This window comes from Urocitellus parryii, chromosome 1, assembly GCF_045843805.1.
Source record: "Urocitellus parryii isolate mUroPar1 chromosome 1, mUroPar1.hap1, whole genome shotgun sequence".
Lineage (NCBI taxonomy): Eukaryota > Metazoa > Chordata > Mammalia > Rodentia > Sciuridae > Urocitellus > Urocitellus parryii.
Window position 1 is genome coordinate 274,515,652 of NC_135531.1, and position 27,518 is coordinate 274,543,169.

The following is a 27,518-nucleotide window of genomic DNA, read 5'->3' on the forward strand; positions in this document are numbered from 1 at the left end:
GACTTGAAATCAAATCCCCCTGATTGCAAAGTCAGCCATGTTTTGCTGGTTTTCCACCTTCCTCCGGAGGATATTCATTTATTGAATCTTCCATTTTGGCAATCACAGATACTTCTGCACTTCAAAATCTAAAGTCACTCTCATAATATTTACTTTAAGTTTTGGTTCATGGCCTGGCAGTTCTCAATTGAGTTTGGATTCTGGGTCACTAAATTAAATCGAGTCCCTGCTACTTAGAATGTATTCATCACTATCATGACATGGTCATTTTATGCAAAAGTACTATTAAGAAGCACATTTCCAGCAATAATCTCACTGGTCCCTTCTCCACACATTAGTCATGGTCTCTTCCCACAGAAGAGCAGAGGGAACCAGGTGGAGGTTTCTCTTGCTCATTTCGCCCTGCGCAGTGGGTGACGGGGTGAGCTAATGAGGGAGGTGGCTCCTGTGAGCAGTGGCACCCAGGGCTGGGTTGTGGTGTTCACATTCATTACAATGAAAATCTGTCCTGCTGCCCAGCGGGCTCAGGTAACCATAGCAACCTACCAGCAACATCACTCACACAAATCAGAGCCAAGAAGCTCCACGGGGTCCGCCCGGAAACTGAAGCGGTCACACAAAGGAGAAATCTTTCTCAAGGACACTTCACTTTGCTCCTAAGTGCCCACTGGCGACACCGCTTCCCTCCAGTTTCATCACCAAAATAAATGTCTGTCCACTTTTACCGACGGGTGTTAAAAGCTGTTAAACATGATCTGCTTGAACTGTGGTGTTGTAACTGAACGGGCGAATCTCAGCCCTGAGTGGCTCTGTCACAAAGGGCGTGATCAGGAGTCAGGAGTGGACCTGACAGATACACAGCCCTCTGCCCACCTGGAATTCTGACCACATGCCTGTGCCCTCACATACATCCCCACGGTGAGCAAAATTCCCATGGAGGGCAGAATTGCCACCTTCAGAGCGTGCATGTCTCTGTAGAAGCAGAGTGATACCTACAGGGGGTTGATGGCCAGGAAAGGAAACCACCCTTTTGGCAAACTCCATTCTTTCTTTTTTTTTTTTTTAAAGGCAAAAATATCAAAGTCTTTAAAAAGTCATCTTTAAGAACGATCATGTGGGAGGTTGTAGAAAGTCATTTGTGGGGCAGTAACAAGGACAGAGGTGATATGGTCAGTCACTGTGGAATACAATGAGCAAGGTAGTTAGGTAACTAGTAGGCTCCTCAGGCCACTTCACGGGTTTAGTTAAGCTGGTGACACTGAACTTAGATGGATCTCAAGCTTCCCCCTCTGGGTCTGTCCACCTCTCCCATGGGACTGCGTTCCTGGAGGACTTAATCCATGTTGTGTCCTTGGCACCTAGCTCAGCTTTTGACATGAGGAGACAAGTATCAGCGACACCCAACTGAAAATGGGAGTGGCCGTCACTTCTGACGTAGGCCTTTCCTGCAGCTGTTATAATGAAGTTTATGGTCTCGCCGTTCTGGGGCCAAGAACTCCAAGAGCAGGTTGTCAGCAGCCACTCCCTGGAAGGACCTGTTCCAGGCCTACCTCTGGCAGCTCTTTAGCGTGTGGAAGCATGACTACCACACATGGCATCCTCCCTGTGACCAGGCCTGTGCCCGGATGTCCCCTCTTCATGAGGCTGTCCATTCTATTTGACCAGGAGTCCTCCCACTCCAACATGACTTCACCTTAATTTAACTAGTGACATCTGCAGTGACCTATTTACAAATAAGGTCATGTTCCAAAGCACTGGAAGTTTGGACTTCAACATTTTGATTTTGAAAGATCACAATTAAGCCCATAACACCTAAGCATAAATAGACTTAAAAAAAAAATCAGACAGTTTTATGGGGAGCAAATCATGTGTCTCCCTATTCTCTCTCTCTCTCTCTCTCTCTCTCTCTCTCTCTCTCTCTCTCTCTCTCACACACACACACACACACACACACACACACACACACACACAAACAACCATTTTAGCAAGACTTTAGAAGTAATTTACTTAATGGTTCAGGCAAAATGTTCATTCTCCCAAAAGTCACCATAAAATATTCACTACCAGACATAAATTTCACAAATTAATTCTATTTTAGCAATTAAAAGTCACAGTCTCAGAAATCCACATAGTTTCAAGTAGATGACCCACGTCAATCAAGCAGCATTCAGCTCTGAGAAGGGTTCCGAGTTTTTTTCTGTAAAGGGCAAATAAAACTCAGTCTGGGTTGAAAAATTTGCTTAATACTTTGAAAAATCAGTTATTCTCAAACAGCTCTGCCATGAGAGCAGAGAGAAGGCTTGCTGTGACCTAGAGAAGAGAGAGAGCATCCTGCACCAGGGAGCACACCCTCTCTGCAGCAGGGTGAAGCCCTCTTAGAAGACAGCCAGGAGCACACTGTCTGTGTAGGTCTTGGATCTAATTCCTTGATATCAGCTTCTTTGCCCCCCTGGGCCCCAGATGGTGTGCTGATTTCATTTACTTAATGGCACTCGATGGCACCGTCTCCTTTTAAAGGTGCCTAGACTGCTCACTTCTGGGAGGCAAGGTTTAAAACTGGCTGAAGGAAAGGAAGGCCACCCCATCTCAGAGGATGAAGACAAAGGAGGCGGCTTCTGCCTTCCTGGGTCATGGCTGTAATACTCTCCCCGGGACTACAACCCTCTCCTTTCCAAGTGTGACACCAGGACAAGGCTCTTCCAGAGACATCAGGTGAACAGCCAACATTACAAAGCTGGCATTTGGACCACACAGAAATTAATAAACACAGATATCTAGACTTTGCTGTCACTCCCACTATATGCTTTCCCTGCCTAGAAATCTGGTAAATCCTCATTGGATTACTATGGGCACATGTTGCTAATAATTTGAAACAAAGTTTCCAATGTTAGCGATTCTTGGTTTCTCTCAAATATATAATGAATTTGTATAAATTAGCTTTTAGATTCAGGTTACAAATTAATCCAGATTCATTATGTAATTAAATGTTTGATTAGGAGCAGAATTAACATATTACACAAAGGCATATAATTTTACGAGACAAACTCTTTAATTCCCAACAAAGAAATTCACCATGGTAACAAATTATCTGACCCATCCAATTAAATATGTAATTCAAAATGATTTCTCAAATTACCTAAAAATGCAGTCATTATGACACAGATATATCATAATGTATGCACTGCCCTAAAGAAAAAATTTAAAATACTTGGACAAAAGAGGAGAGAATTTTAAAATGTGTTTTTAAAAATATACAGAGAATAAAGATCAAAGCTGAAATCTCAAAAGAGGATAAAATATTGACTATGTTGTTGCAGCCAATATTATGTTCTTTAATTTTCTTAATTTGGAACATTTGGAAATGATTCATTTGATGCATTTTTAATCTTCTGGTAATCTTGGTAAAATGCGTCTGGCCTGTGGCATTTCATCCAAAGATGAATTGTTGTAACTGCCAGACACAATCTGTATTGATTAATCCAAGGTCTTCAAGTACCTTTTAGCCTGCTACTTCAGGAGCTGAATTGGTATACGATTGTTCACAGCTGTTTCTAATTACACCTTGATCCAGTAAGAGCTAAATATTGTTTAAAGTTCTGGCAGTAACTACTGAAGGTAACTACTGATGGGCAAGATCAATAATTGAAGGCAACACTTTCGACATAAACCTGCATAAATTAGAACCCTTAGAAAACACAAACACATTCAGTAGGTGGCACTGTTCCCCCAGTCAGGACTCCTCGGACTTGCGTACGCTCTGTGTGGCAATTACCTTCATTAATTTCTTCCACAGAATTCTGTGACCTGAATTAGTATCAGCAGGCTAACCTCAAATATATTACCTGGCTTCTTTTCTTTGAGACACACAGCCCAGGTAAAGAACAATGTTCAGGAGCAGGCGTAAGAAGACAAAAGAATTTGGTTTTTCTCAACTCCTGAACTAATTAGGTCAGCATAGCATCACAGGACACTTGAAAGCAAATTAATTGTCCATTTACCCCTTACAGACAGCCCCGTTGATTTGACCTCCATTGATATTAGTCAATGAGCTAATTTAAAATCTTTAAAGTAGCCAATGAGTGGGTTTCTCAACCTTGGCATTATTGACATTTGGGCTGGTTACCTTTTTTACATGGAGGGGGCATAAAAGGGGATCTTGCGATTTTGCAATGTTACCAGCATTCCTGGCCTCTAGCCATTAGATGCTAGTAACACCTGCTCAGTGTGACCACCCAAAATGCCACTAGATGTTTGTTGCCAGACGTCCCCTGGAGGAAGGTGGGCAAAAATCATCAAATTTGAGAGTCAGCAGTAAACAAGTATTTTTTCTTTATACTAAAGACAGATCACTGGCTTTGTTGCTGAGGACTGAGTTATTCTACTAGCATTCTTTCAGTAACTGTTAATTATATTAATGATATATTATTATCTGATTCCCAAAGGTTAGTGCATGGCATGGTGGGATAGTTTGAAATTAAAAAAAAATAAAGCATGGCCCAGTGCAGTAGCATGTGCCTGTAATCCCAGTGGCTTAGGAGGCTGAGGCAGGAGGATCACAAGTTCAAAGCCAGCCTCAGAAACTTAATGGGGTCCTAAGTGACCCAGCAAGACCCTGTCTCTAAATACAATATTAAAAAGGGCTGGGGATGTGGCTCAGTAGTTAAGGCCCCTGGGTTCAATCCCTGGGAGAGAAAGAAAAGGAAAGAAAAGGAAAGGAAGGGAAAGGAAGGAAGGAAGGAAGGAAGGAAGGAAGGAAGGAAGGAAGGAAGGAAGGAAGGAAGGGAGGGAGGGAGGGAGGGAGGGAGAAGGCACAAAGGCAAAGGCCACAGGTAAGTGTCCCAAACTATGATAATAACTGTTATAATGTCATGTATATACCTTAATGTCTTTCTGCATAAAGAGGCACACAGAACACATGTGATACTATTTGATTTATTAAAAATCTTAGAGTCACATGGCAGCAGTAGTTGATTAAAAAAGAAGCAGCAGCCCTTTTAAAGCATGATTTAATGATTAAGTAGTATTCTTTCCAAGAGATGTTATTCATTTTTTAAAAATATCTTATGTTGAGACTTTTTAATCTAACCTCAAAGGTTAGTGTACATTATTTTCATTATATCCTTTTATTATATTCTTGTGATAAATCCCCAAGAACAAAAATTTTGACTATTAAGCTATTTTAGTTCCATCTCTACACAAAGGAAGGAAAAGAAAGAATGAAGAAACAAAGAAGGAAAAAAAGTACAGAGGTTGGGGACAAAACAGAAGGACAGAAGAGAGACAAGGCAAAAACAGAAGGGGTGGAGGAGTAAGGGGGAGAAAAGAACGGGGAGGGAGGGGAGCGGCAGAAGCCAATTTAGGGATGAACTTGACCGCACCTTTCCACTTGCCCTTCTCCTGGGCCTTCCTTGGTTCCTGCAGTTGATCCTCCCACAGAGATGGCCCTGCTCCTGCCCACCATTCAGAGAAGGAACATTTTCAATGACTTCTCCTCATTCAGTCCTTCCCATGCGTAGCAACACATGGGCAAAATGGTTATGTCAAACAAGATGAGAAACCTTGAAAACATTATGCTCAGTGAGAGAAGCCAGACACAAAAGGCCACATGTTGCACTGTTCTATTTGTATAAAATATCCAGGACAGGCAGATCCATAGAGACAGAGGTAGATGCGCGGTTGCCAGGGTTAGCGGACGGGGAATGGGAGTGACTGTTTCAGTGGCATGAGGTCTCCTTCTAGGGTGGTGAGTATGATGGGGAACTAGTTAGTGGTGATTCTTATAGAATATGATGAATGCCCAAAATGTCATTGAATGGTACGTTTTGGGTTAAAATGGAAAATGTCATATGTTTAAAAATCATAAATGAAACAACAAAAGAAACTCTTTAAAAAGCATCAAACAGATTCCAAAAAAGTTAAATAAAAGTTGAGAAAAGTGATAACTGTGAATAAACGGTCCATGAACAACCTTGCCAGGTGACTCTCGTTAGAGATGTAAGAGAGACCTATAAGGTGCGGTTACTCGAGGATGGACAACTACTGAAGGATGGAACTCAAAGTTGCTTCTGGTTTCAAAAGCCCAGATCAGTTCTGGATTAAGTAGGTGGATAAATCCCCGATGGTGGTTTTGCAGATGTATTGGCCTTGTGAGTTCACCAGACAGACAGCCCAGGAGGGGAGAGCAGTCCTGTCATCGTCTGCCTGAGTGAAACTCCCATCTCAGAGGAGACACTATTGCTCTGCCAAAAAAGAAACAGGATAAAAATTCTAAATCCTTCATCCACAACTGCCGACATGAGCCCGGTAAAGCCTTCATCTCCCATTTCTGCCAAATGAGATGTAATCAACCAAATTAGCCAGTGAGGTCATTGGGGCTGGGAGGGGAACACTGTGAAAAATAAAATGGAGAGTTTTTGTTGCTGGTGTAGCTTCAGAAATCACCTTTTCTCTTGATGCTCATGGGTGATGGCAAGCCCATGGGATGGGCTCATAAACTGGGTACAGAACTTTCACTGGCTTACAAAGGGCCAGTACTCAGTCATTGACCTATTTTTCATCTTTTTTTTTTTTTTTTTTTTGCACACTAGAAGTCATCTAGCTAGCCAATGCCTCTAGCAGTGACTAGTTGATTCTAAGTACGAATATCTACTTCTTTTCAATTAATGTGATCCTCGATGGGATCAGTCAACCAGAAACTAGACTGGTGCCTCGCTTTCCAACCCTAATGGGGATGATGGAAGCTTCATTTAGAGAAAACCTATGATACCTCTTGGCTTTGGAGTAGAAGCTGTGTGCTCTGCAAATTTATACCCAACTAGACTATCTTAGGAGTAGTATTTCCCACAGGTGGCATCTGATAGAAAGCACTATTAAAAATGCTATTTTAAGTACTTGGCTTATAGTTACAACACACCCAAGGGCTACAGAGAGATCAATCCCCAGTATCTTCAGGCACCCAAATCAGCCCTGAATTGGGCTCAGTGACTCACAGCATAAAAGCATCTCCCCGAGTAAGAAGGATCCTCACTGTAGTAGATCAGACCTGCAGCTGTGATGAGGCTGTGATTTAAGGACAGAGAAGGGTACTACATGAAATGAAGAATTCAGATTCTTCACAACATGCTCAACTTGTATTCCTGTTAGCTAATTAATGGGTTGATGTGTGAAAGAGGAGCCAGAAAATGTAATCGTTTCTAAGATGCCTGTGAGTAATCTCATTGCGCTGAATTTGTGTCTTCATTTTCTCATTGAATATGGTCTAAACCTTCTTTGACTTGCTTTTATCACGTTCCTTCCAAGCTTAGGTTACAGAAAGGCCGCTTCTTGTCTTGTTGTCCCTCTTCTGCTCTCCCACTAGCTTGTTAGGATAGAAGCCAGCTGCCACATTGTGTGCCACCCTCAGGAGAGATTCTTATGGCAAGGAACTGAGAAAAATCTCTGGCCAGCTGCCAGCAAGGAACTGAAACCATCAGTTCAACAACCTGTAAGGAACCAAAACCTGCCAACAACCACCTGAGTGAACTTGGAAAAGAACCCTCTTTCAGCTGAGCTTTCAGTTGAGACCAACAGCTTCCTGGCAACCTCAGGAGAGGGACCTGAGACAGAGGCAGCCAGCTAAGCCACACAGAGATTGCTGAACCTCAGCAACTGTGAGACAATGTACGTGAGTGGCATTAAGCCACTGATTTGGGTGTGGTTTTATAAGCAACAATAGGTACCCAGTACATCAGGGTTTTCTGATATCATACCAGTTGCTAGATAAAGACAATTATCTCAGGAGTATAATACTCTTCCCTCTTGGACTTAGCCATATATTAATTCCCCCAAGCAAATTACCTACATATGAAAATAGCTTCTTCTGCCTCTTTTTGTGAATTAAGGATAATGGAGTGTTTACCCACCATTAAAAAAAAATCAATTAAGGATTGGCACTTTGTTTCTTGATTTAAACCTAGTGGATGGTTATACTGAGCCTCAGGAATATAAACTGACAAAGGAAACTATTAGTGCTATTTGACCCCCTGAGAAAATCAGACAAACATTCCCTCAAACTTCTCAGCCCCCCTTTAACCTAAGAGTACACTCAGCAGAGATGGAGGACATCAGAGATGGAGAACAATCAGTAGCAGGTTCCCACACCCTACACGAGCATTTATCACCCATCTTCATGGTAGACATGTTTCCCTTGAAGAAATGAGCCATTCAGTGAAGTTTCTGCAGCAGAGAAATACAACACCCTTAAGGCAAATGGGTATTTTTTTTTTTTTTACTACTCAGCTTTATTTTGCTCATAATGGGGAAGAATGCAAAGGAAAGATGAGGAACTTTGAGAAAAAAAAAGTTATACGTTTAAAATCTTTCATAAATTAAGTTTATGAACCTTTTTCTTTAATCACAAACCTCTGCATATGTCATCAGTTTCAAGTAAAATATGGAGTGTACAGCAACGCCTCTCTGATTCCTCATAAATAGCTGCTCTGTTTAATACATTTGAGAGGATCCAGGGAACAAAAGAGCAGAGGGGAGGGAATGATTTCTATCAAATATGCTGTGCACATTTATATGGGTGAGCAGCTTAATTGTGACACGTACTTTTTAATGAAAAGAACTGGAGATCCTAAGTGTGGAAAATAAAGCAACCTCATTTATCCCTTCATCATCTTATTACCATAAAACAGCAAGTTAATTTCTCACAGTAAAGATGACATTTATCTCTTACCAGAGGACTAGCTTTTAAAACTGACTAGATTTCCAATCAAGGACACGAAGCCCAGTCTGAGGTTTCCAATTAAATATTAATGGTTTAAATATAACATTTCCCGAATCGAGGCAGATAAATGAACAAAGGCCTGAACCACTCAATACACGGTAAAATAAATCAATCTCCAGGTGCCGAAAGACTCACAAAAATAAACCAAGTAGCAGTAAAGACAGGCCTGCTCTCCTACGTGGGGGCACGTGGGATCGGGGACTTAACAACACATCCAGCTGCCTCGATCACGCAGGTAATTTAAGCTCCACAAACCAGAACTGAGAGAAATGAATTCAGTAAGGGAAGCACATTGCTTGGCTAATTTGCAAATATACACACATCAAGGCTATTGAAAGCTGTGCTGGATGAACTCCTCACATTGTTCTGTTTGAGGAAATTGAATAAAGCAAGGGAGACACTTGGCCAGAGCACAAGGAAACCCATCAACTCTTCTCTGCACAAAGCACATGAAACCTTCCCCTTGTGCAGAGGACTAAAGGGGGCCAGATGACAACCACAGGGCACGGACTCTCCCTCACACTTAGGAACCTCGTGCCTGGAGAAGGGCAACAGGTTCCAAAGTCTTGGCAGACAAGCTGACACCAATGACCCACGGCCTCCACCATCGAATCAGAAACCAGCCTGGACCCTGTGCTACCCTGGTCCCTTGGAAGGAGGAAGGAAACAATCACCCGATGCTCCCGTCACCAGGCAGAAAGGCCAGCGTGGTGTTTGTACTGACTGTGTTCTAAAAAGCCTCAGTGCTGATCAGGATGGTACAAACTTTAACTTAGGCGCTTGTTCTTCTCTATCATCACCAACATCTGATTGAAATCCCTGCTCTCCAAGAGGCGTCCCAAGAGCCTCTTGCAGAATTCCCTGCGTATCATCTTGGCACTCACTAGAAGACCCAATTGGTCCCTGGGTCATCACTGAAGCCAGACTAGGGAAGAAAAGGACAACAGGGTCTCGTGTTCCACGTCAGCATCTGACCGTGGGCCATATGCATAGGGACCCCACTCCGCAGCAAAGCCAGGATGCTCTTGGTGGCACAGAGCATTTCATGTTCCCCAGCGCCCACCCCACACACATCCTTCCCACATTCCTGATATATCCAGTCTCCCCTTGGGAGTCCAGGTAGTTCTGAGCAAGCTGACCCTGCGTCAGGCTCCACCACAGGAGAAACCTTGAAGGCCCATGTATTCCACCCCCAGACCCAAATAACTTGTTTTGTGATGGAAAAGTGATATCAGCAAATCAGAGGACCTCCAGTGCTTTTGTGGGCCAGATGAGACCCAGAGGACAGGAATAGGTAAGAAAATAGGAAGCAGGAAGAAAAGGGATAGAGGGAGAGGAGGGAATGGGAAAAGAGGTGAGAGAGAAAAGGCACTGAATGAAAGGAGGAAATAAGGAGCACAAGGAACAACGGGAAGGCAAGCTCAGGAGGAGGCATTCCTCCACCAAACATGCCCTCGGAAGACAAGTGCACTTTATCCGCTTGAATGTCAAGTCTAAGCTTACCTTTAGCCACAGCTGAAAGAAAAAGAAAAAGGTGTCCCAAAGACCACTTTCCTCACAAAGATGGCGTGATCCTGAATGGGCCCAATACTGAAGCTGGAGAAGAACCACGGCTGATCAACGAGCTAGACAAATCTATTTATCCCATAAATACAATAAAAATACATTTTGCTACTCCCACAGAATCTACAATTTTCCATATTTTGGATGGTGTTGATCTTAGCATCTTCCTCTTCTGAAAGCATATGCTACAACTAATTGAAAAAAAATATTTCCCCCTTAAGTCTAAATATCTTCTCCTACACTGAGAAAGTCTCTACTTCTAACAAAGAAACTTTGATCTTCCAATACGGATCTGCCCCAGCTAATATCCCATTCTGGATGTAATAGCCAGTTCTAAGTTGTCAGTAAATCTAAGATCACGGTCAAAGGTCTCATGCCACTGTTCATATTATCTTTCACATCCATACAAGTCATGGTGGGGTTTTGCTCTGTTTTGTGGGTAGTGCCGAGGATGAAGCCCAGGACCTCATACTAGGCAAGCTCTGCCACTGAGCTATCCCCAGCCCACTGTTTCCCTCTGTATTTCTCCCTGATGCAGTAAGAAGGAACAGTATTACTGAGCACTGGTCCAAAAATGAAGAAAGCTCAATGCTAACTCTACTTTTGTGCCCGGTTGTTAAAAACATCACTTGGGTTGATAGGTCTAGGCTTTCTCACCCACCTCAAGAGGATTTTGCTTTTGCTCAGAATATCTAACATGAGCTCATGACTGTCTCCTCCTCAAACAGTAGCAGGTATCCAAAGCTGGGCCTAGCACGCTCTCTGCAAAGCCAGGAGTTAGCTTCCATCTCTATAACCCAGAACTCCAGCCGGTGCATCTGTCTCATGGTCAGTGTCACATACAGAACTAGAAGCATCCTAAGGAAGACTGGGAGGTCTAGGGTGGAAAGGGAGCTGAGAGGCAGCTCAGTCCCATGGTCACCGAGAGCACTATGGATCACTTTTCCCACGTAGTAGATTTGTGGATTACATCATCTGGTTTTAACAGAGTCTGGCTGAGTTTTATGCAGATGAGTGACAGATTTAAGATGATGAAAAGAATGCACACGGAAGCAAATAAAAAAATGGTGGAGCCCATAGGTCCAGTTCTCTTGGCATATTATCTTTCACATCCATACAAGTCAAATCAGATGATCCAATTGGACAAGAAAAGTCAGCAGGACAATATTGAAACTACCACAGCCATTTGAAATTTGGTTTTACATCCACCAGCGTTCAGGAAAAGCTTTGCCTGCAATAACTATAATACGAAGCTCTCACAACCAATGAGCATAGAGTATTGATTATCTCTGAGTTAGCTCATTCTTCTAAAATTTCCATCTTATGTTTGTTTTAAAATATACATAATAGGGCTGGGGATGTGGCTCAAGCGGTAGCGCGCTCCCCTGGCATGCGTGCGGCCCGGGTTCAATCCTCAGCACCACATACCAACAAAGATGTTGTGTCCGCCGAGAACGGAAAAATAAATATTAAAAAATTCTCTCTCTCTCTTAAAAAAATATATACATAATAATTAGTGACCAGTACAGGGATTTAGCCTATAATTTAAATTGTATATTTATAATTATCAGTCCTGTTTCCTTTGTTAGAAGGAACATGGAATTTAAAAAGAAAAATGTAAAGAGTCCCTAGTAGGGACCATAAAAAAACTAATTATTTTTTTCATTGTTTTACTGGGTCTTTTCATTTTCTTCCTTTGACTTTGTCTCAAAATGACTCTAGTAGACATACAAGAGGATAACTTATCTTCCTCTCTGTTCTTCCATTCTGGGAGGTAACCCTTGTTAAGAAGGAGTTAAGTTAAAAATTAAGTTAGTTAAAAATTAAGATTTGGTTGATATAATAACGTTGAATATACCAGGGTTTTGCCATAAACAGGGTTTTTTAAAAAATCAATGAACCAGTTTGTTTTGTTTAAAATGATGCTGAGGACAGTGAGACTCCCTTCCCTGGATTTCCTGTAACCAGGACCCTTGGGGAGGGGGCTACAAGGAAGAATCAGGAAGTGAAATGACTCCAGGAAAACTCTGGAATGAGAATGGAGAAGACAGAGCAGAAGAGACACCAGAGTGAGCAGGTGAGCTCTCCGGTGAGAACAGGCACAGCTGTTCAGCACCAGGTACTGGGAAGGGGGACTGGATAACAGACCACACCTCTCCTTCCAAGACAGATAGTACAGACACAGTAGGAGGTAGCATAGAGGGTTCCAGCGCTGTTCATAAGTGTCATGAAAACGATTTTAAAGAGAATACATTTATCAATCAATGTGAGCCAGGAAAACTCATTTCAGTAGGGTCTTTAGCTCAGAGGGTCACTTTCCGTGGCTCCCAGGGTGATCAATTTCATTTATGCCCGTTACTTCCTGAGTAAATGACTTTATAATGCCTGGATTTGGCTTATGAAGATGTCTGGTGACTCACCAACGCCTATGTGACTAATGTCTCCTTCAGAGAACTCGGTGTGCACAGAAACCCAGGCATGATTCCTCTTGCCAAAAAGTGAATGTATAATATTTTCAGTAAAAACAAAGAAGTGAACAGCTAGCACACCAAGGGAGAAACACCACCGCACCTGTCGTGACAGTGGCTCTCATGCTCTACTTACTGGGGACTTAGGAGCTGAAGCCAACAGGGATTTAATAAGAAATAGCTGTTTGTATTGAAAAAGCATTTGATGACCTTTCTATGATGTTGGGTGATTTGTTGCCACTTTGACATCTATATCTTGTATGCTCCCCACTCTGTCTATAGTTCATTGACTTTTACATTCAAACCATAGGGGGTCTGGATTTCAATCACAGCAATATTTTATTTATATAGCACTGCTCTGGCAAAAAAAGTTCAAAGTTCTTCATAAATACCTTTTTTTTAAGTTTGAAAGTAACTTAAGTATCACTGTTTCCATCTGAGATACAGATATTTTAAAATTAGTGATTGAGAGAGGAAAGTTTACACAATTCAGAGAGGGTTTTTGAATAAAGATGGAAAGTGGACTTTAAATGTTTATCTCCTCTTCTCCCCAAGTCCTACTAAATTGATCATAATGAAAATTTTTATGTTCTAAACAGAAAGGATAAAATGAAGGAGGGAGAACACAGGAACAAAGAGGTGGAAGTTTAGAAATCCCTGAATCTGTACTTAGGAGCCATATCTTCCAAAGAAAGTGTAATAAATCTGACTTTTGACCTATTTTTACGATGTGTCTTTATTTCTCAAAGGATTCCAAATTAGGAAAGGAACTCAGAATTTTATTTAAGTTGCTTAAACTATCAAGAGACAAGACTCTCCAAATTGAAAAGTACTACAACCATCCAACTAGATGAATGGGGGAAAATTCACAGCAAGGCATATGCCTATGAAATCTCAGAGCACAAAGATCCTAAAAGTTTCAAAGTGTGTGTGTGTGGTGGGGGGTGAACAGCTGCATACAAAGGAATATTAGTATCTGAATCAAATGGGATCAAATTCCTCAAAAGTCACAAGGGATAACAGAATTTGGTGGGATAGTACCCTCACAATTTTAATCAGAACATATTTCTAACCTATATTAGTCTGCTCTCCATTACTATAACAAATACCCGAGAAATCAACTTTCAAGAAAAAAAGGTTTATCTCAGATTAAAGATTGGCAGGTTCCTTCCACAATCAGTTGTTTCCATCACTTTGGGGCCTGTGGTAGGCATCATACCATGGCAGAAGCATGTGGCCAAGAAAAACTGCTCACCTCATGACCAGGGAGCAGAAAAGAGGAAGAAGTCAGTGTCGTAGCCCCCTTCAATGACATGTCCCCAGTGACCTAACAGCCTCCCATGAGGCCCCACCTCTTGAAGTCTCTACCACTTCCAAACTGCACCACATCAGAGAGCACCTGGGCCTCTGAGGAACACCATGGATCCAATCTATGACAGGGTCTATCTTTCCACATCCAGCCAAGATTTCCAAAAGGTGAGGATGGAGAAAAGAAACGTTCAGACATACAAAGCAAGCAACGTTTACTTCCTGGCACTCCAGCACAACAAAGGATAAACCAAGAGGGGAGTGGAAAACAGGAGTACCCACCACAGGACAGCACAGCAGAGAGAGGTCCCCCCACTCCTCCTGAGTGGCTGGCTCCTGGCGGCAGCCTACAGGAGGGAGACGGAGGACTCTGGAGAAGAGGTTCCCAGACAGAGGTGAACAGGAATCCAGTGCCTCTGTGACTCAGTAGCTGGGTATTGACAAGAATATGGCAGAGCTGCCAGCAACTGGGGAAAATGAACCAGGAGGACATGTAAAGCTCTACCGATTCCAAAAATAATGTGAATTATTTTTGATCAATCAAGAAAGAAAATAAAATCATGGTGCATTTATGGGGTCTCTAGGTATCACACAGATGATGGCTGAACTTAACTTTTAAGAAGTAACTATAGGAGCCAGGCCAGGTGGCACACTCCTGTAATCCCAGCAGCTCAGGAGGCTGAAGCAGGATGATCTCCAGTTCAAAGCCAGCCTCAGCAAAAGTGAGGTACAAAGCAACTCAATGAGACCCTGTGTCTACATAAAAGCAAAATAGGGCCAGGGTGTGTGGCTCACTTGTCAAGTGCCCCTAAGGAGTTCAGCCCCCAGCAGCCACCCCCCAAAAAGAAACCAGAAGTAACTATACAAGGCAGATGCAGAAAAGTAAGTAGGTAAGGTTGTTAGAAACAAATCTCCATCTACCATAACGGGAGGCCAAAAGTCATCATCTACAATAGTGCAAGGCTAAGCCGGCATTGGAAATGTGAAGGCAAACCTAAGAAGAAACTGCTAAAGCAGACTGAAGGGTGTGGAGGGATGAAGAAAACAGTTAAAAGTACTTTATGTTTAGGTTTCCATTATTATTTGATGTTTTTAAGTCTCTGCATGTATGACTTTGACACCATTTGAAAATTAAGAGGAAAAAAAAAAAAAAAACACTTGCAAAAACAAGTCCAAGTTGACCTGAGGCTGAATCCACAGTCCACAGTATCTAATTCCTCATTTAATGCTCATTTTCCATTTAATAGTGAATTACTCTAGCCTCAAGTGGCAGGAAAATGGGGGCTCTGACCTTTGATTTCCTCAGTGTAAATGCTGGGAAAAAAGAAAGACAAAAAGAAGATATACACATCCAAGAACGTCTCTTAAAAGTTAAGTTCTTCTATTTTGGCATTGCGTTTGAATAAACTGGACCTTAGTTCTGTGGTTATTATAACCTCCTAAGAGTCTCTAAGAAGTTGCACAATCTCTGCTGGAAATCATAAAGCACATTATTAATGAGTTCATACCATCTTAATTTGTTTTCCGTGTGGGGCTTCTGAGAGTTGCCTAACAAATGAAGTCTACCACACAGGAACTATATTTTATTCACAAAATTAATCCAGGAAAACATGCAGAATAATTAACATATTTTCTAAATAAATGAACCCTAAATTTAGATAATAATTAAACTGAATTTTCAGAACTGAACCAACAAATTGTTTCAAGTACAACTGTCCAAACAGGAAATCCTGAGGGGGAAAGAACTGCATAACAAGGTAGTTGTTTCCTCAGACACACACACTGTGTGCATAATGTTTTCCATATTATTTTCTAAATTATGCTTAAAACTTTACCAGGAGTGGAGGGGAAAAGCATTTGCTCACATCCCCTGTGGTGGGAGTGTGAACTTTCACAAACCCTGCTTAGAACACTCACTGGAATAAAATTATAAGTGCTGGTGACTTTGTGTAAGAAAACTGTATTCCAAGTGAATTTTAAGGTAAAATTCAGAAAATTTGATAAAGAAACGAATAAAAAAGGAAATCTAGCTCAGAATAGGATCAAACTGCTCCTTCTCAGACCCATCTTCCTCATTTTTAAAATTTTTTAATAGTGTTCTCAATTCTAGGACAAGAATATTCTTAGGCTTAAAAAAATGATAAATTCACCTAAACAACTGATTGACTATAATCATTTCATACATACGTGTGTAATAACGTTATATATTTATTTTTGTTTTGTGTACAATACACATTAAAATGTGGACCCTCAGTTTCCATAAGTTCCACATCTATGAATATGACCAACAATAGGTTGAAAATACTTTCTTTTAAATCTTATCTGTTCTGAGCACGAACAGACGTTTTTGTTGTTGGCAAATTATTGACTAAACAATACAGTATAACAATTACTTACATGTAACTTGCATTATATTAGGTATTATACGGAATCTAGAGAGGATTGAAGCACACAGGAGAATGTGCAAAGGTTACATCCACATATTTTGCCATTTTATATGAGGGCTATGAGCACCTCAGATTTTGGCATCATTGAGGGTTCTTGGAGCCAATCCTCTATGACTGTAAAACTGCTTGCATTTCTAGAATTCTCCAATTACAGGGAACCCACCTGCAGTAGACTGAATAATGACCACCCAAAGATAATAGTTTCCAGTCCCTGGAACCTAAAAATGTAATTCTAAACTCAGGATCTTAAGATGGGGTACTATCCTAGATTATTCAGGGGGCACTGAATCCAATCACAAGTGTTCTTGGAAGAGGAAAGGCAGAGGGCACCGAAGGAAAGCAATGTGACCACAGAGGCAAAGACTGGAGTGATGTGGCCACAAGCCAAGGACACCTGCAGCCACCCTAAGCTGAAAGAGTCACAGAATGGATTCTTCCCCAGAGCACTGAGAGAGCATGGCCCTCCTGATACTGTGATCTCTACCCACTGGTTTTGGACTTTGTTTCCCAGATCTTTGACAGAATAAGTATGTGTTGTTCTGAGCCATTAATTTTGCCACAAAGCAGACCTCAGAAAACCAGTGCCCCACTCTTTGAAATGCATTTCAGTAAGTATGCAATCATGATGCCCAGCACACCAGCAAGCCTGACACCAGACCAGTCACAAATGAGATGGAGAAAGGTCACTTTTCTCTGAAACAGTGGAAATTCTGATTTGGGCACAGGAAGAAACAAAGGCGTAAGCCATTGACTTGGAGTTGTTTTCTGAAATGTTCCTCAGAATGGAGCTTCTTGCACATAATGTTCCAAATTTTTCACACTCAGAGAATCTTTTTCTTTAATAATTACTCTTTAAAAGTCTTTTTAAAGTAATATTTATTCAATGTAGAAAATTTAGAAAATGAAAATTAGCAAGAATTAAGAAAAGCAAATATGTATTCGTATTTTAGTTTCTCTGGTCTTCTACTACAAATACCTGCATATATTTATTTCATTTTTATATTATTTTACCAAAAAAAGGATCCTCTAATAATCTTTTAAAATCATCCTCTAATAATCTTTTAAAATCACTTACTACATCATGAACACTTTTCATATCAATAGTTTCTAAATCAGACTTTTTAATGACTACGTTTTCCACACTATTCTTAAGCAAAATTTTTGTAATATCCTTTTTAGATATTTAGATTATTTCCCCACTTTTCACTAATAAATCTCTGCTGATGTCCCACGAGTTTCCAAAGGTGGGAAGGAAAGGAAAGTAGTCAGTGACATCAGGAATTTGGAGATTGAGGAATATATAGTGTTTGACCCTAGCACAGGGGTTAAGCTTTATTACCCAAAGCGACTCCCTAGAGTTAAACAACCATTTACAGATGCTCCCCTCGAAGTGCGGGGGTCACCTGGAAATATGTTTGTCTGTTTCAAGGATCTCCAGGGAATCCTTCAATGAGGCAATAGCTCTACTGGCCTATTATAAAGAAATCTATCATGCAACTCAAGAAACATTAACTGAGCGCCAATGCCATGTGGCAAACTAGAGAGATGAGACAGAATGCTGATCCTCACTCTGGACGTGTGGATCAGCTGAGATGAAGATAATTCCCAATGAGAGGAGATTTTACTTAACACCTAATGAGCGTGAGCTCATGAAAGAGGAGTTTTGATGAAGCTATCAGGTCTCTCCATGCAAAGACCAAAATATAGAATTCAAAGTTAAAAATCGAGACCGGGAAGTGTATACTAAAACCACAGATAAAAGTGCCCTTCTCTGCCAGGTGCCGTGGCGGTGGCGTAAGGAGTCAGTGTCTGGAACAGATACACAAAGTTTCATCCTAAAACTCTACACGGGGGCCTCGGCTCTCCCTCAAGTCACACCTGTTCTCTCCCTTGGACTCCTCTGAGACCAGGAGGGGACAAGCAGGAGAATGAGCACAGTAGGAGGACACAAAGAGGGGACACAACTGAGGAAGCTGAGGTGCCTGATGGGATGCAGCTCCTTCTGGTTTCCAATGTGCCTTTTCTAGCTGTCTTCCTCTACCTCGTCCTTCCATGTCAGAGGCAGATGCCTGCTTGTCTGTGGGCTTGTGTGCAGGCATGCCTCTCAGCCCTTCCTCTTCTCCTCACCTGCCCAGACATCTGTGAGCGCACACGCTCCTGTGTGAGATCATGGCAAGGCACCTGGGGGTATTATTCCCTGGTGGTTCCAGAGCCGTCTCACATTTTGCAGTCCCAAACTCACTGTCTTTCCTGAAACCCTGCCTCTTTTCTCCGTTTCTGAACCTGAGTGAAAAACTCAAAAAGTGGGGTGCTGAATTTCCCCCAAGGAATGAGAACCTCTCTGCCACCTGTAGGCAAAAACCCCTGAGTGCAGAAGGTCAACTCCTTAGCAGCTGAAGGCCACTCAAAACAGCTGGCAGGAAGGCCCAGGAAGAGGTCTGAAGCTCATCAAACTCAGGCAACTCCTGTATGCAAAAGAAAACCCTCCCTCAGCAATCCTCAGACTGTCAGACGCTAACGGAGGAAGAGGCCCCCTCGCTTTGCCCCCCACCCCAGGCTCCACACTTCCTTCTGCTACCATTCTTCACTTCGGTGTTTACTGCTCTTGCTCAAAGTCAGGAATCCAGTCTTTTTTGCAGGGACACTATTTTGCTGCCTCCGTAGCACGCATTTGCCTCCTTCCAACACATACCTGATTCCTTTTCCCAGGGAACCTGGCTGCCCTCCCAGCTCCAGAAGTAGAACACTTGAGCTAAGCCAAGGCAACCCGCCTATTCCATTCTCTAAACACAAGCACTGCTTTCGAGGTGACCAGGTGACACATCCCATCCAATCACAGTACGTCTCAAGACAACAGCTTGGAATGCTGGGAGAAGAGCTCCCACAGGGTGCAGGGTTGGGCAGATTTGTGGCCGGCAACAGTGGTGCCAATTTTTGTGAACAAAGAGAGCAAATAGTCTAAGAACAAAGTTGTACATGAGAACGAAGAGAAGTTTAGTTCCATAGAGTACAACCCCCAGATGAACCCCTGGAGTTAATCTAAAGTCATCCCCCACTGCTAGAAATTACAGATTGGAGAGAAAGTATATTTCAGTGACTTAAGCCAATGCACAATAGGATTTCTGTTATTTCAACTCAAAGCATCCCAAACTATTTCTAATCTTGTTTGCCCATTAATGCCTAGACCTTTCAGAGAGTATGCAATATATTCTTGTGAGTAGAGAAAGAAGTGAAGGAGGAAAATTAGGAAAGAAATAGAGAATGACTGTTATGGTTTGGAAGCAAGAGGTACCTCAAAAGCTCATGTGTGAGGTAATGCAAGAAGGTATAGAGGACAAGTGATTGAGTTATGAAGGCCTTAACCCAATCAGCAAATCAATCCCTTGATGGGATTAACAGGGTAGTAGCTGAAGGCAGGTAGAGTGAGGCTGGAGGAGGTGGGGTACTTGGGGTGTGCCTTTGGGGTATATATTTGTATCTAGTGAAGGGAGATCTCGCTCTGCTTCCAGATCATCATGGGAGCTGCCTCCCTCCACCACACTCTTCTGCCATGATGTTCAGCCTCCCCTTGAGCCCTGAGGAATGGAGCTGACTGCCTATGGACTGAGACCTCTGAAACCGTGAGCCCCCACATAAACTTTTCCTCTTTTACCATAAGGTAAGTTGGATGGCTGACATTCACTTCTATGGCTGGCCATTTTACACAAGCACTGCGTGGTAGGATTGGGGGATTACCTGCAAAGCCTTCAGCTCCGAAATGTCTCTTCTCTGTCCTATGAAACTATAAATCACCCACATCCTTCCTGAGAGCTAAGGGACTATCACTGCCACTCTAGAATGCAAAGAATCTCAGAAAGAGTAATGTACAAATCGTTATGGCTTCCGGATCTTTAACGCTGTCTTGGAAACTCGCTTGTTGTAGTTTCTCCCCTCACAAGACAGAAAAGGGCAGTGACATCCTCAGGTGGGCTTCATGCCACGGCAGGCCCAGTGCCCTCCTTAGGAGGCGAGATGGGCAATGCCAGGCTTCTGGTGCTGGAGCAGGCCTAGGTGAGGAGCTGAGGACCCCTGGTGGCACGAAGGGACAGGAGTGGCTGGGTACTTACCAAGCTGCAGACTGAAGACAAGGACAACTTTCCCATGAGCAGTGAGGGGGAGGGCAGTGGGAAGAAAATATCCCATGCTCACCACCGTGCTCAAAGCTGCTGTGGTGCTCAAGAGAGGCACAGCTCCTGGAGACCCTCCCTGAAGATCCCCCTGGGGACCCTGGCCCCACAGGGTGACACTGAGAGGGTGTAGGGGAGGGACAAGCAGCAAACCTCGAGTCAAAGCAGACAGACTCAGGGCCTAAAAGAGACCTACATCAGTAATAGGTAGGTGATCCACCTCTTCCTTCCCATGCCTCGTCCTGCACGTCTTCCCCCAGTACTCCCCTCAGGTCACGGCCCCTTTTCAATGTATGGAAATCCTTACACTTGGAAATACTCACCAATCACAAACTTGATAAAGGGCTTTAAATAAAAGACATGCTATCGGATATGCTAAACCCCCAAGTCTATGCCAATTCGTTAGAACACTGCTGATACTTTACTTTAAAACATATGCAACAGGTAACTGGAGACAGCCTCTGTACAATGGGTTTTGCATAGCACCCACATGGCCACCCAGGAACTCAATGGACCTGCTGTCTGTCATCTCTGTGTGCATCATGCATGTATGTATATGCACACTTCCCTGAGGGCTAGTAACATATGTATTTTATAATCAGCTATGTGAATTTTCATCACACACTATCCTTTGTTTAGAAAACTATATTTGAAAGCCTGAGTTCTCAAATAAAATTATATGACAAATTTAGCCCATTGTCCTCAAGTTTTCTCTTTTTTTGTAATTAAAGATAAAATTCTACTCCAATTGAACATGGTAAATCCTTGAGTCTTGGACCCTTGAATGAGATAATCCCATCTGTCTATTTTTGCTTTTGTTTCCTATGTTTTGGGGATCTTATTCTACACAGCAAGGGAAACAGTCTACAGAGCAAAGATATAACCTATAGAATAGAAAAAAATTGCAAACTACTCATCTGACAAAGGATTCATTCCAGAATGTATCAGGAATTTTATAAACTCAATAATTAAAAAACCTCAAATAATCCAATTTAAAGAGAGATCGATGATATGAATAGACGCTTCCCCCCAAAAGAAATTCAAATGATCAATATGTTTATTTAAAAAAAAATGTTCAACTTCATTAGCTGTCAAGGAAATGTAATTCAAAAACCATAAAAAAATGTAATCTCACCCCAGTTAGAATGAATATTACCAAAAAGACATAAAATAACAGACACTGGTGGGGATGGAGAGAAAAGGGAACTCTCATACACTGTTGGTCGAAATATAAATTAGTACAGTGACTATGGAGAGGTGGAGAGGTTCCTCAAGAAAGTAAAAACAGATCTAATATATGATCCAGCTTTCCCACCTCTGGGTATGTATCCAAAAGAAGTGATCTCAGCATATCAAACAGGTATCTACACACCATATTTACTGATGCACTTTTCACAATAGCTAGGACATGGAAGCAATCTAGATACCCATCGGTGGATGGATAAAGAAAATCTTACATATATACATGGTGGAATATTATTTAGTCACAAAACAATGGCATCCTATCCCTACAGCAAAATGGATGGAATTGGAAGATATTATGTTGAGTGAAATAAGACAAATGACACAGAAAGACAATGTTCTCTATCATATGTGAATGTTTAAAAAAAAAAAAATCAACCAGGCTATATAATGGTGATTGCAAGAGCTGGGAAGGTTGTGGGCAAGAGGGGATGAATGGTAGGTGCCTGAATAACAGTTACCCAAACATACTTAGTGGTAATAAGCTCTATTGTTCTACAGACAGTGGGGTGACCATAGTTCATAATAACCTGCTAAACATTTTATAAAGAAATATTAAAGAGATGCTGAAAGGCTCTAAACACAGACTGATGAAAAGGAGACAGAAACATTAATTAATTCAATTTGATCAGTACACATTATAGACAAGTATTAAAACATCACACTCTAGTCCATAAGCATGTACAATTGCTACATGTTCATAAAATTTTTAAACGTTTAAGGAGATGAAAACATTTACTACCTTGATTTAATCATCATGCGATGTGTACATATATCAAATTATAACACTGTAACTCTTAAATTTGTATCATTAAAATAATAATAATTTATTTAAAAATATAGGTGGATATACTGATTCCAGCCTATTAAGGGATACAGAAACTGCAGTCTGCAGAACATAAATGGCTTGCTCAAAATTTCCTGATGCAGTTGGTCAAATGATGCCCCTGGATGGTCCTGGAAAGGCAGTGGGATCCAGTGGGGGTTTTGCATGAGCTGTGGGGTCAGACTGCTGAGGGTCCGACTGAACTCTGCCAATTCCTCCCTGAATGCCCTGAAACAGGTGCTAGACTGCTCTGAGCCTCAAGGAAATGATGTGTGAATTGCGGCTGCACGTGGCTCTTAAACCACTGGGTTGTCATGAGGATGAAATAATCCATACCATGAAAAGTGCTTAGATGCATTAAAAGTGCTTCCTGTATTAACAAACAGCTGTTTGCTACCACTGTTTCTGCATTATGAGTGGGACCACTTATCATCATCATTACTAATTTATTTATTATTTATTCATCTTTATTTCTCAAAGGCTTTGACAACTATGGGGAGCAGACCCAGAGATGAGTCAATGTAAACCAGAACAATGCTCCCTGGAGAAAAAAGTGACACGAAGCACACATCTGTGTCAATACCTGCAGAGCCCCCCAGCAGTCTCCTGACCTGCTGTGGCAAATGCATGGCGACCACGCAAGTGCCCTCAGATACCATTTTCCACCCCATCCCCCACCTCCCAGTATAAGTCATTTCTGTTACTCCCATCACATACCAGTCTGTGGTTCAAGTCCTCAAGAGCCAAGCACAGCCCACTTTCATGTAAATTACATGTATATTTTAAACTGCAGACTCCTGCTCTCCACCCTGAAGCTGAGTGCTTGAATCAAGGACTGTGGGAAGAAGGACCAGGAATTTGCCTTCCAGGGGATTCTGATACACACACAAGTTTCCAAAACACTTGTGATTTGTTTATCTGGGCACTCACCTCATTCCTTCTATTTGGCTGTGCATTGATCATCCACAAAAACTACTCTGGTTTCCTTCTCTACTCTTCCTTCCACACACAGTAGGTCAACAACAAGTACTAATTAGTAAGTGTTCGCTAATGAGGTGAAGCCACCTAGGATTCCACCATGCTAGGCAGGAGAGAAGAGTGACAAGCCATCATTGCTAGTGTGAAATCTGACCCAGCTTTTGATTCTCAAAACCATTCCAGCAAGAGTCCTAATGGGATGCAGTGGTAGTGTGGTTAAATAACTCCACTTCAGGAAAAAAAAAAAAAAATGTGGCAGCAATAGAGAAGAACACACAAAGACCCAGCTGCCCGAAACATGAATAGCCTGGCAAGGCGATCCTGCCAGAACCCACCGAGAATACAGATCAGAGGGAAATGGGAAATCCTAGATGAGTGAGGGTCTCAGTGGTGCGAACCCTAACCCACATTCAACTCCACTTTCCTTTGCTTCTTCCTGCCTCTTTCCCTCCCCAAACCCAAAGTTACACAAGCACAACTTGAGAGCTTTTAGGAAAAAAGAACAAGTTCTGTCTAAAGATGGAGGGTCCCAAAGGCTGGCCTGCAGCTGGGCCGGGGCTACATTGTGCTCATTATTCCTGGGACGCCTGAGCCTGAGAGAGAGTCCCTTTGCAGCTGGCATCTTGTGAGCTAAGTTACTTACTTGCAATAATCAGAGGGGAAACACTGGACTTTGTTCTTAAAGATGACTGGGAAAAATCAGGGGAGGTCTAAGGATTTTAAATAAAAATGGATTGGTTTGAAGATCTATCTTTCTTTTTTTTTTTTCCTAACAAAAGATCAACACAAATGTGATCGTGTCCTTAAAAATGAAAGGATACATGCAACTCCCGTCCATTTTTACAGTTAAAATTTGAAGGTCTAAAGTTGATTGTATCCAATTTGGAGAATTGCACATTTTGCAGATTTTCTTCCTTCGGATAGAATGATCATGCTGGATAGGACCTTGAGAGGCACTGGCCTGGATCCCCAACTCTGGCATTATGATTATCTATGCCTGCAGGCACCTCCTCTTGATGATTTCTAGGGATGGAGAGTTCATAAATTTTTTACAGCCTGGTGAAATGTGTTTTTCACCTTGAATGCTGAAGTCCTTCCCTGTGTCCAGCTGTAATCAGGGCCCAGTTCCCTTGCCTTGTGGCCACACAGACTGACTCCAGCGCAACCCCTGCCCTCTTTGGCATGCTATCCTGAATTCCTTCTCTTGTTTCAGTGTCCTTTTAGACATAATATAAATGAGCACAACCTAAGGCAGTACACAGGAAAAAAAAAAAAAAAAAAAAAAGCTCTTGAATCCTAAACTCTAAAGCACTGATTTTATGCTCCTAGCAAATCTGTCTTCATGTGAACACATATTCATAATTTCATATGTGGATTCGATTTTAGGTCTTTTTATTCTGTTAACTATTTTTTTTTTAATTTTTAAAACACACTTGGTAGGCTTCATCCAATTAACCTCCCTTCCTTGTATTTGTCCCTGCTGAGTTCTTACTTTGAGGCTCCATTTTCCTAATAGGAACAGGATTCAAAATGACATGGGTCAGTCTTCTAAAGAATCTACAGCAAATCTGATCTCGTACCACTTTCCAAAGGAAAGTACTTTTTCCTAATACCTTTATGTCATCAATTCACTGAAAGCATTAAACAAAGGACCTAAGGCCAGTTCTGTGGACTCACTCTCCTCTTTTGAAACTGACCAGCTGCTCTGGGCACCTGAGTTATTAGCTTAACCTTATCAGGGATACTATTAAAATAGCTTCTTGAAATGGTGTCATATGTCACTTGCCTGCTCCTCACTATATATAAAACAAAGTCTAAACTCCTCGCCTTGACCACAAGACTTCCCAACCCCACCCACCCACCACTTTTCTCAACTTCCCAGATACCCTGGCCCATTCCTCTCCATTCCAAGACCATTTCTGCCTGAGAAAGTGAGCATCCCCTGTTCTGTTTCCACAAGTTCTTCACGCTGGCTCTCCTCCCATTTTACAATTAGCAGGTAAACTTCATAAGATTGCTGTGGGTCTTGCTCACACTGTGCCACAGTGCCTAGCAGAAAGCAGATGCCTAGCAAGTCTGAGGCAGATGGATGTGTGAGAGGCTTCAGGCCTGCCATCGTCACCCAAGAGGGAGGGGCTCAAACTGATCCCCACTGTTCCAGACCCGCTTCCCCAACAATAAAATAAGGAAAGGAGTGTACCTGCAAAGCTGAAAAGAAATCCATGTGCAATCATGTATTCTCCTTGCCCCCTATTATATTTTCATCATTCAGAACAACTTTCTGATGAAAGAATATGCATAAAACATATTTTCTTTGTTATCTCTAAACCAATTGCTATTCACCATCACAAACAAGAAAGAAAAACTTATGAGGAAGAATCCAAAAGCCTACCAGAATTATACATTTCATATTCCAGTTTTGTTTCCATGTCAGCATTATAGTTTCCATAAATGAAAAAGGCTTTTGTATGAATATTGAGGCATGAATATTTGTACAGATTTTGAGAGCTGAAGCAAAGAAAAAATGCAAAATTACACCAAAGGACTCTGAGAGTACAAATGTGGGAAAACTTTTTTTTTTTTTTTAATTTTGGGATTTTGGTGTTTTCATTCTTTATGATATGCTTTATTCAGTTTACAAATACAAAGGGAGAAATTACCCTTAAAGATTAAATTTCCCTTGCAAAGCCCAAAGTTCCATACAGCTAGAGAAAGTACAGCAAGAAAATCATTGCATTCACAAACACCAAGACCTGTTTTTCATGTGTGCCCCCAAAATGATCAAAACAATAAAGTGCATTTACATTATTGAGAAAAACAAAGCAGGATATGAATTCATACTACCATCACTCAATGAGCTTGTCTTGCTAATTGTTTAATATTTGCATTCTTAAAAACGGCTACCTTGTGAGACACAAGATCAAAGCCACACGTGCTTGAGCCTGTCCCACCAAGAGAAGCCCTGTTGGCCACATGCCCATACCTTGCAGCCACTGTGAGTCCTGGCCTTCATCAGGGGTGTGGTGGTGCACAGCTCGATGGCCTCCGGCTCATGGAAGATGACTGCTGGGAGAGGTTCCTTTTTCAGTGTGAGGACATTCAATTTAGACTTCAGCATGGTCTGAAAGTGCTGAAAGACAGGAAAATAAGCCACATACACGTAAGCAGCTTGGACTGGCATGTGGAGCAACTGGATGTCGAACTTAGTAGCAAAATCTTTGTCCTATTATCTCTGTTTGAGTGAGCAAGGCCAAGAAATATTAACTAAATGGAGAGGGCAAAATCCGGTCAGGTTGCTACTAAAAAGTAAAACTGGGAGAGAGCCATCCCTAAGCAGAGACCATCTGCACCCAGGACCTTATGGTCCAGAGGAGATTTTCGAAGGTGTCCTATTGGATGAATTCCTAAAGAGGTAATTCAGGTAGATTCAGCCACACCAGTAAAGATGATCAGAAGGGGATGGTGCAGAACTGTTTGAAAAAGTCCACAGGGATCACAGGAGGAGAAGAACAAGTGAAGTAGCTCTCTACCCTCCCCAGCTCTGGCACGCACTGGCTGTAGAACTTCGGGAAATTCATTACTTCTCATTAGATTATTTTAATCTGATATCGTGGGGCCATGATCTTAGGTAAGTATCTTTTGGTGGCACTGTTTTGAAGTATGCCCTGAATCCAGCGACTCTGAGTTACTAATGTCTATAGCACCCTGTCCAGGACTGAATCATTGCTTGGTTTATCATTACAGCATTCA

At 42.0% G+C, this 27,518-nt stretch overlaps 1 protein-coding gene across 1 annotated transcript in view; it reads right to left on the reverse strand.

The window, feature by feature from the left end:
• Pid1 (phosphotyrosine interaction domain containing 1) overlaps window positions 1–27,518 on the reverse strand; it is a 221,855-nt gene that overhangs the window by 91,818 nt on the left and 102,519 nt on the right. The window contains exon 2 of the mRNA XM_026396250.2: window positions 26,752–26,898. Coding sequence (XP_026252035.1) covers window positions 26,752–26,898 — 147 coding nt within the window. The remainder of the gene's footprint in view (window positions 1–26,751; window positions 26,899–27,518) is intronic.